At 55.7% G+C, this 10,075-nt stretch overlaps 1 protein-coding gene across 6 annotated transcripts; it reads left to right on the forward strand.

Moving 5' to 3' along the window:
• The first annotated feature begins 6,842 nt into the window (after positions 1–6,842).
• CCDC8 (coiled-coil domain containing 8) lies at positions 6,843–9,525 on the forward strand. 6 transcript variants are annotated; one of them, XM_045573711.1, is made up of 3 exons: positions 6,864–8,706; positions 8,755–8,802; positions 9,019–9,525. In XM_045573711.1, the coding sequence occupies exons 1-3, from the start codon at positions 7,762–7,764 to the stop codon at positions 9,337–9,339; spliced, it is 1,314 nt and encodes a 437-aa protein (XP_045429667.1). In that variant the 5' UTR covers positions 6,864–7,761; the 3' UTR covers positions 9,340–9,525. The 6 variants fall into 6 exon arrangements, with proteins under 6 accessions (XP_036272299.1, XP_045429667.1, XP_045429666.1 ...); XM_045573710.1 differs by having other exon boundaries at positions 6,867–8,802; positions 9,019–9,519; XM_045573709.1 differs by having other exon boundaries at positions 6,869–8,874; positions 8,947–9,510.
• The last annotated feature ends 550 nt before the right edge of the window (positions 9,526–10,075 follow it).

Here is a 10,075-nt window from a genome sequence, read left to right on the forward strand (position 1 = left end):
TCTCTGCCAAAAAAAAAAAAGGTTCAAACCACAGGAATTTTCCTTTGTTCTAAATTTTAAAGACTAAATTCTAAAGACTGGGGACAGCCCGCAGGGTTAGTTCCCATCACATCCTGCTGGACATTGGAATGTGGCCCTATCTTGCCATAGCCGATAAGACAGAAGCAGAGCTCAGCGGTTACTCTCTAAAGCACATGTGTCAAACACAAGGCCCGAGGGCCAAATCCGTCCCGCCAGGCCTTGCAATGTGGCCCGCACCGCGCTGTCATCACTGCACTCCGCTGCGTTTCCATCACAATGACAGTTTATGACTGTTCAGTAAACCATTCGGCCCGCGATTTAGGCTGGATTTTAGATTTTGGCCCCTTCTCTGATTGAGTTCGACACCCCTACTAAAGGTTATCTACAGTTTCTATCCCTGAAGCTACTGAGTCAGTGGGAGTCAATCTCCTGTGGTCCTGGTCCCAGGCAAGGGAAAATTGCCTTAGCCTCCAGGTCTCCACCTGCAAGCCGAGGTAAGTACCCTGTGCTTTAATCAGATGCAAGAGCCAGGAAGAAAAAAAAGAAAAAGGGGGTTAGAATTCAAACAGCATTCTTTACTTGAGATGCATATATTCTTAATGTCTTATTTCAGTGAGATGAATTCAGATATTTTGTATTCTGTTGTTTCTGGAGGGGAAATTGTGAGAGACCTTGACACGTGCCAACAACATGATGCTGTCTTTGCTGGAGTCAGGCGCTGCCTAGCCCCGTGGTGGGCAAACTGCAGCTCACAAGCCAGCCACACGCGGCTCTTTGGCCCCTTGAGTGTGGCTCTTCCACAAAATACCACGGCCTGGGCGAGTCTATTTTGAAGAAGTGGCGTTAGAAAAAGTTTTAAGTTTAAAAAATTTGGCTTTTGCCGAAACCGGTTTGGCTCAATGGATAGAGCATCGGCTTGGGGACCGAAAGGTCCCGGGTTCGATTCCGGTCAAGAGCATGTACCTTGGTTGCGGGCATATCCCCAGTAGGAGGTGTGCAAGAGGCAGCTGATCGTTGACTCTCTCTCATCGATGTTTCTAACTCTCTATCTCTCTCCCTTCCTCTCTGTACAAAATCAATAAAATATATATTTTTTTAAAAAATTGGCTTTCAAAAGAGATGTCAATCGTTGTACTGTTGATATTTGGCTCTGTTGGCTAATAAGTTTGCCGACCACTACGCTAGCCCCTCTTTCCAGATTTCCTGATCCTGCGGGTCTGAGCCTTTGAGCTCTCTGCTCCCTGTAAGTTGTAGCTGACGAAGCAATGCCAGTGAGCTTTGTCCAGACTTGTGTGCGGTGCTGTCCGCTGGGCGGTGATTTCCTGCCCATGGGGAAAGCCAGATTTCTAGAGATAAGAAAACAAACTCACTTTAGCATTCCCAATGGTGCGCGTCCTTCTGCCCTGAGGGTTTTTCTTTCTTTGTTTTTTTAAAAAAATATATTTTGTTGATTTTTTTACAGAGAGGAAGAGAGAGGGATAGAGAGAAACATTGATGAGAGAGAAACATCAACCAGCTGCCTCTTGCACACGCCCTACCGGGGATGTGCCCGCAACCAAGGTACATGCCCTTGCCTGGAATCAAACCTGGGACCTTTCAGTCCGGAGACCGAGGCTCTGTCACTGAGCCAAACCGGTTTTGGCAGCCCTGAGGATTTTTCCTTTGAAGCATTGTACTAACTTATTGAGTTATTTATAAGCTCAATAAAGTGCTTGGCATGTGTCCATTTTATAGTCGTAGGCTGGTCCTGATTTTGCCTTTAAAAAATGATAACGTGGCCCTAGTCGGTGTGGCTCAGTGGGTAGAGAATCGACCTGTAGACTATAAGGTCTCAGGTTTGATTCCCGTCAAGGGCACAGGCCCAGGTTGGCTCCATCCCAGGTAGGGGGTGTGCAGGAGGCAGCCAATCAATGATTTTCTTACCATGGACTAGAGGCCCAGTGCACAGATTTGTGCAACAGTGGGGTCCCTAGGCCTGGCCTCTGCCCTCTCACAATCAGGGACTCCTCAGGGGATGCAGGATAGCCAGTTTTTGCCCAATTCCTGCAGGCCCTATCCAGACAGGAGGGAGCTCAATCCTGGGCATTGAGCGTCTGTCCCCTGGTGGTCAGTGCACGTCACAGCAACTGATTGTTCTATCATTTCAGACACTTAGGCTGTTATATAATATATATAGATGCTTCTATCTCTCTCTCCCTCTGCTTTCCTCTCTGAAATCAATAAAAAAATACATTAAAAAATGGTAACATAAATTTATAGATTTTTATTTTCCTCTTTTCATTATTTTCTCAACCCTTCATAATAGATACATATTGCTAGTTTTTGGTTTCCTATAATCAGATAAAATGCTTATTCATGCATGCTCCTCCTCTACCCCCCCCCAAAAAAAAATCAGGAAGGGACAAAAACAAATGCTTATTGGGTAAATCATTCATTTCCCCAACGTGGATAATCACAGTAATAGAATCTGATGAGTGCTAAGTGTGTTCTGTGGGCCAGGCCCCCTGAGTCATACCCATCATCCCCAGAATCCCCCCCAACACCCCAATTTGCAGACGGAGAAACTGAGGCTCAGAGAGATGGAGCGGTTTGCTTAAAGTGGTCGTAAACATGCCCTTCCACCCCCTCTCCTCTTGCATTAGTGTCTTTGGAGAATTTGGGCAAATCCATCCAATAGAAACATTCTCTGAGTGTAGGGAGCGGCTATAGGGTTAAGCTCGGACCGACCTGCTGGCAAAGCCACAAACAAGTCCCAGCTTGGCGGACACAGCCCACTCAGCACAGTGAAGCTTGACCTTAGGAGGCGCCCTGGATCCTATCTGGGTGGCCAGTGGGCTGTGGGAGGGGCAGCCAGTGCTGCCAAAACCAGTGAAACTCACAGGGACATTGTAACTATGGTGACCATTACCGTTGGGATCTTTTCTTTCCTTTAAAAAAATATATATATTTTATTGATTTTTAACAGAGAGAAAGGGAGAGAGATAGAGAGCTAGAAATGTCGATGAGAGAGAATCTTTGACCAGCTGCCACCTATGGGGGTTGTGCCCGCAACCAATGTACATGCCCTTGACCGGAATAAAACCTGGGACCTTTCAGTCCGCAGACCGACGCTCTACCCACTGAGCCAAACAGGTTTCAGCCCATCGGGATCTTTTCTCTGTGGCCTCAGCCAGGCACAGGAGATCCACCTGGACCCAGTTTATTCTCTTTGTCTTTTCTCCATTCTTCACCACCATCCCTCAGGCTCGCCGAACCCTTGGCTGGGCTGGCACGGCACATCTGAGCCCTTCCTCTGTGTCTGGCTTGCGCTGACACAGCCGTGACCGATGACAGCCCCAGCCCTGCCCTCCCAAGGCTCACAGTCTAGTGAGGGACACAAACCCGTCTCCAGACAGTGAAGACCCCGAGTGGGCAGGGGTGGCACCACGGAGCCTAGAGGCAGTACTGGACCCAGCGTGGGCAGTCAGGGAGGGCTTCCTGGAGGAGGAGGTGAATGAGCTGAAACCTGAAGGACAAGAAGGTGTGATTTACATCAAGAGCAACCAAAGTGCCGAAACTGGTTTGGCTCAGTAAATAGAGCATCGGCCTGCAGACTGAAGGGTCCCAGGTTCGATTCAGGTCAAGGGCATGTACCTTGGTTGTGGGCACATCCCCAATAGGGGGTGTGCAGGAGGCAGCTGATCAATGTTTCTCTCCCATCGATGTTTCTAACTCTCTATCTCTCTCCCTTCCTCTCTGAAAGAAATATAACTTTTTACAGAGAGGAAGGGAGAGAGATAGAGAGTTAGAAACAGAAACATTTTTTTAAACATATATTAAAAAAGAAAAAAAGACTATACACAGCTTCACATCAGTCTACAGCTTGCCTCCAAATGTCTGTCTGTTTGTGTATTTTGTTTTGGGGGTTTTGAGGCCAAGCTTTTAGCTTCTGGGGTTTCCGAAGAGGAGGTCAGCGACGAGGAGCCTGTTTTATGATCATGACCCTCATTCTCTGGATGAGGAAGGTGACTCAGAGAGGGTAAGTGACTCGCCTAAGGCCGCACAGGAATGCTCAGCAGGGACTGAAGCCCGGGTCTTACTGGTCACAGTCTGTGCTCCTGAAACACGGCCTGGTCTCTCCAGGGCTGGGGAGGAGCCACAGCTGGCTGTCTGGGAAGGGGCTGGAAAGGAATTCTTCAGGGTTCCCTGAGAGCAAACACGAGGCATCTGCCAGAAGCCTACACGCAGGCGCCAGCTCTCGCGAAGGCTGAGAGCAGAAGACAGGAGGTAATACGGATGCTCATTGGGTATTTAATGTGTGCCAGGCACTCTGCTAAGCCTTTCCCATAAAGTTAATTTAGTCCTCACACCATTCAACACTTCCAGGCAGACACAACGTAATCCCCGCCTTGCCCTGGCGAGTGTGGCTCAGCTGGCTGATTGTCATCCAGGCTGTGAAAGGTCGCCGGTTCGATTCCGCATCAGGGCACATGCCCGGGCTGCAGGCTGGATCCCTGGTAGGGGGTATGCAGAAGGCAGCTGATCACTTTTTCTCTCTCACATCAATGTTTCCCTCTCTCTCTCTCTCTCTCTCTCTCTCTCTCTCTCTCTCTCTCTCTCTCTCTCTCTCTCTCTCTCCAAACCGGCCAGAGTTGACAAGTTCTTAAAAGACCCTTCCAGCTGCTGGGTCAGGGGTGGGTTGCAGGCAGTGAAGGTGCAAGAGGCATTTTCTTGGATCCAGGCAGCTGGTCCAGATCGGCTGTGCCTCGTGGGCCTGCCTGGATGGTGATGGCAGGACCTACGTTCACCCGCTGTGCCCCGTTGGTAAGAAGATGACAGCTCAGGGGGTCCCTAACCACAGGCCTCTTCAGCACACTGCAGGGTTAACTGTTATCACTGATGCCCTTGCTATAGTGCATACCCCTGCGGAGCTGGTTGCCTCAGGGTTACCTGGGAAACTGCAAATCCTACCCCACGGCCCCGCTGTCCTAACCCACTATGTCTGCGGCCGAGTATGAGGACTTTGGGTTTAATTTTTAAAAAATGTAATTCATTTTTTTTATTGATTTTTTTACAGAGAGGAAGAGAGTTAGAAACATCGATGAGAGAGAATCATTGATCAGCTGCCTCTTGCACACCCCCTACTGGGGATATGCCCACAACCAAGGTACATGCCCTTGACCGGAATCGAACCTGGGACCCTTCAGTCTGCAGACCAATGCTCTATCCACTGAGCCAAACCGGTTTCAGCTAATTTAAAATTTTAAAACATCCCCACAGGAGGATATTTTCCCATTCATTTTTAGGGAGAGGGAAAGACAGAAAAACATCGATGTGAGAGAAACACATTGATTGGTTGCCTCCTGCACGTGCCCTAACCGGAGCCCCCTTCAGTCTGCAGGCCGATTTTCTATCCACTGAGCCAAACCAGGGAGGGCTAACTTAATTTTTTCCATTAACATTTTTGATTGCTAAAAATCCAAGCAATCCGACTAGCTGGTTGGACAGCCTAAAGGGTCCCAGGTTCAATTCCAGTCAAGGGCACATGCCTGCGTTGTAGGCTCCATCCTCAGTAGGAGGTGTGCAGAATCAGCCAATCAATGATTCTCTCTCATCACTGATGTTTCTCTCTCTCTCCATCTCCCTTCCTCACTGAAATCAATAAAAATATATTTTTATTTACTATTATTATTTTTTAAAAATATATTTTATTGATTTCCACAGAGAGGAAGGGAGAGGGACAGAGAGCTAGAAACATCGATGAGAGAGCTTCATCGATCAGCTGCCTCTTGCACACCTCCTACTGGGAATGTGCCTGCAACCAATGTACATGCCCTTGACATCGAACCCGGGACCTTTCAGTCCCCAAGCCGACGCTCTATCCATTGAGCCAAACCGGTTTCAGCTATAAAAATATATTTTTTTAAAAATCCAAGCAATCGAAAGGATATAGAAAAGTACACGTGCCCAGACCCCTTCCCCATGCTTGTCTGTGTGTAGATTGAGTATAGACCTTGGCCCTTACACACACACACACACACACACACACACACACACACCCCAGACTTTCAGGTTCAAACCCAGGCTCTATCACTTTCTGATCTTGAGCACGTGATTTTATTTCTTTGGCTATCAAGTGGGACTGATCATGGCGTTCTCTGTCTCATCATGCTCTGGTGAGGATTTCCTGAGCTGGTTTCATAGGGAGCGCCTGCAATGGTGCCTCCTTCTCAGGAAGTGCTGGAAAAGCCTGACTATCCCTTTTCCTGGCTGCTCAGCACTGTCCTGTAGGGACAGATCATGGAATTGAGTCAGTCCCCTCTGATGCACAATTGGGTTCATGCGTTCATTTCACTCAAAACTACTTATTGAGCCCCTACTGTGCGCCAATCCCACGCCAGGAGCTGGTGCAGTAAGACCTGGTACCCTTTCCTCCATCCCCGTGGCTGGGGAGGTCGGAGGGAATTGCTGGTCCCAGAAGGCCTGTCCGTTCAAAATGGTGCTATTCGGCCATAACTGGTTTGGCTCAGTGGATAGAGCGTTGGTCTGCGGACTGAAGGGCCCCAGGTTCAATTCCGGTCAAGGGCATGTGCCTTGGTTGCGGGCACATCCCCAGTAGGGACTGTGCAGGAGGCAGCGGATCGATGTTTCTCTCATCGATGTATCTATCGCCCGTTTCTAACTCTCTATCCCTCTCCCTTTCTTCCTGTTAAAAAAAAAAAATCAATAAAATATATTTAAAAAAATAAAACGGTGCTATTCGGAGGCTTCACTAGCACTCCCGCCTCCGGGCGGGCTGGAGCCGCACGTGCAGGACGGCTGGTTTGGAAAAGGTGCTGACGTGGGCCTTGGCCCCAGCGCGGCCCGGGGCGCGGCCACTCCCCCGGGCGGGAGGGGAGCGCGGGCGCCCCGGACAGAGTGGCCAGCCCCCCTGTCAGTCTTCCCCGGCCCCGGAGTGTAAGAGGAGAAGCGGGAAGGTGGGCCCCAGCCCGGGGAGGGCGTGCAGGAACTTCCTGCCCTGCGCTGGCTCCCCTGCACCAGGCCCGGAGGGAGGAGGCGGGAGGGAGGCGCGCGTCAAGGTCAGCCCGGACCGGGGGCGGCCTGCCGAGGGGCGGGAGACCCTCCGGGGGGCTGGGCTGCCTCCTCCGAGCGCTCGGCCATATTGGAGAGCCGCGGCAGAGCCATCTTTGTCCCAGAAGTCCTCTCCCGAGTTCCAGGCGCGCCCCAGGGCCCGGGCCGGAGGCGCCCCGGCCGCCCACGCGCGCGCTCCAGCTTTCAGCCCGGACACCCCTCTTTCCGCTCGCGGGGGGCTGTGCGCCTCCGGACCGGCCTCAGCCCGGCTCTGGACACTGGTTCCCGCCGCTCGTGGCGGGGAGCAGGCCTGTGGGTCCAGCAGGACTTGTTGCAGGCGGAGAACTTGGGAGGCGCTGGAGAGGGGAGCCTCTCCGGGCAGCATTTGGGGACCCCTTCCCCGCTCCCACCCCACGTCTAGGGGAAGCGCTTCAATCTTGCAGGCGAGGCTCGCGGCCTCCCCACCCGGAGTCCACGCTGGAGATCCTCCAGACCCTGGAGAAGAGCCACGTGGGGGGCTGGTTCCCCTGGGGTTTCCTGCCGGCCCCCGACGGCCTGGTCCTCTGGAGCGTGCCCGACGCGTGCGAGGACGTGGACCTGGACGTGCTGGTGGACGCGCTGAGGCCCGTGGGCACCTTCAGGAAGGTCGGCAAGGTGTTCCGGCGCGAGGGGGAGGGCGCCACGGTGGGCATGCTGCAGGCCGGCGAGGACGTGGACTGCCGGCTCATCCCGCGCGCCGTGCGCGTGGCGGGCGGCGTGTGGCGGGTCCTCGCCAAGCCCGCCACCCGGGAGGCGGAGTTCCGCGAGCGCCTGGCCCAGTTCCTGGCGGAGGAGGGCCGCACCCTGGACGACCTGGCCCGCCTCCTGGAGAAGGGCGCCCCGCCCCCGCCCCGGCGCCCCCCGAAGCCCCCGGAGCCGCCCCGAGCGCGGAGGGCGGGGAGGGTCCCGCGGATGGCGCCGCCGCCGCCGCCCCGGCTGGTCGTGGGCACCTACGACAGCAGCAACGCCAGCGACAGCAGCGAGGGCAGCGAGTTCGAGGCCTCGGCCTCCCCGAAGCCGGGCGGGGCGGGCCGCGGGGGCCCCGCGCGCGGCAGGAGGGCGCGCAGGATGCCGGTCAGCTACCTGGGCAGCAAGTTCCTGGGCAGCGACCTGGACAGCGAGGACGATGAGGAGCTGGTGGCGGCCTTCCTCCGGCAAGGGGACCAGCCGCCCCCGGGCGCCCGGGCCCGCCGCCCCCGCGGAAACCCTCTGGTGCCCGGGTTCGAGGACGGCCCGGGGCGGCGGCCGGCCAGAGGGGACCGGTGGCGGGAGCTGAAGCGCAGAGTGCGGGGCTGGGCGCCCGGGTCCGGCCCTGCAGCGGGGGAGGCCCCACGGGCCTCCGTCAGGGTGGGGAGGGATGAGGGGCCCTGCAGCGCCAGGCCGGGGGAGCCCGTGGGGAGCGCAGAGGGGGGGCCTGTGCCTGAGGCCCCCCCACGGCGGCGGCGATGGAGGCCCAAGATTAAGTGGGCCTCCTTCAGGCTGCGCAGGAGGGAGGAAGCGGCATCCGGGGCTCAGGGGGCGGAGGCTGCAGGTGATCAGAGGGCGGAGGCTGCAGGTGATCAGGGGGCGGAGGCTGTGGGTGATCAGAGGGTGGAGGTTGCATCTGATCAGAGGGCGGAGGCTGTGGGTGATCAGGGGGCGGAGGCTGCAGGTGATCAGGGGGCGGAGGCTGTGGGTGATCAGAGGGTGGAGGTTGCATCTGATCAGAGGGCGGAGGCTGTGGGTGATCAGGGGGCGGAGGCTGCGGGTGATCAGAGGGTGGAGGTTGCATCTGATCAGAGGGCGGAGGCTCCGGGTGATCAGAGGGCGGAGGCTGTGGGTGATCAGGGGGCGGAGGCTGCGGGTGATCAGAGGGCGGAGGCTGCGGGTGATCAGAGGGCGGAGGCTGTGGGTGATCAGGGGGCGGAGGCCCCAGTTGTCCAGGGAGCAGAGGCCGCATCTGATGGGGCCCAGGCCAGAGCTGGCCAGAGGGCAGAAGCTTCCGCTGAAGCCGCCGCCTTCGCTGCCCCAGGGGCCCCCGGGGCCCAGAAACAGGTCCAGACAGTGAGGTTCCAGACGCCGGGGCGCTTTGCGTGGTTTCGGAAGCGCCCGAGAGCCTTCTGGCACACGGCCCGGCTGCCACCCCTGCCCAAGGGCGCCTCCAGGGCCGGCGAGGCCGGGGGCCTCCGGGTGCTGAGGGCCGAGGCCGGAGCGGAAGCGGAGCCGGAGGAGCAAGAGGACCCGCTGTGAGGTGCTTGGAGCCAGAGCCCCTCCCGGCCCCTCAGGGCGCCCCTCCCCGCCCTGGGACGTGAAAATGGAGGCGGAGCGCGGGCTACAGCACCCTCACATCTCCACCCAACACCCCTGTTCTTTTCCTGTTAAAACGTTATCTTTCATGCATTGATTAAAACAACAACAACAACATACAGCCGAGACCGGTTTGGCTCAGTGGATGGAGCGACGGCCTGCGGACTGAGTGGTCCTGGGTTCGATTCCGGTCGGGGGCATGTGCCTTGGTTTCGGGCGCATCCTCAGTGGGGGGTGTGCAGGAGGCGGCTGGTTGATGTTTCTCTCTCATCGACGTTTCTGGCTCTCTGTCCCTCTCTCTTCCTCTCTGTGAAGAGTCAATAAAATATATTTAAAAAAAAATACAGACTCTATAGTAACCCAAGGGATGTAAAGAAAGAAACCAGCACCTTCCTCAAATGCAGCCCTGGGAGCTCAGCTGGAAGCCGGAGCGAGGCCCGAGGGAAATCCCTTCCTCTCCCCCCCTCCCCCCGCACCTCCCGCTGCCCGCCTCCTGGGACCTACAACATGTAAATAAAAATGTGTACACGCTGTTGCCTGGCTTTGGACTTGGCAGCTGAAGACTGACTGTCCCAGGGTGATTGCCTCGCCCTTGTCCGCCCTCCGGGAGGCGCCCTGCATTTATGCCTGCTGTTCGCCACCCCGCACTCCTGGCTCTGCCGGCTCCAGGGGTCCGGCC

This window comes from Pipistrellus kuhlii, unplaced genomic scaffold (genome assembly GCF_014108245.1).
Source record: "Pipistrellus kuhlii isolate mPipKuh1 unplaced genomic scaffold, mPipKuh1.p scaffold_m20_p_55, whole genome shotgun sequence".
NCBI lineage: Eukaryota > Metazoa > Chordata > Mammalia > Chiroptera > Vespertilionidae > Pipistrellus > Pipistrellus kuhlii.

Coding starts and splice junctions, on each gene's coding strand:
- CCDC8 (XM_036416406.2), top strand. CDS start 7,762: ATGCTGCAGGCCGGCGAGGACGTGGACTGCCGGCTCATCCCGCGCGCC.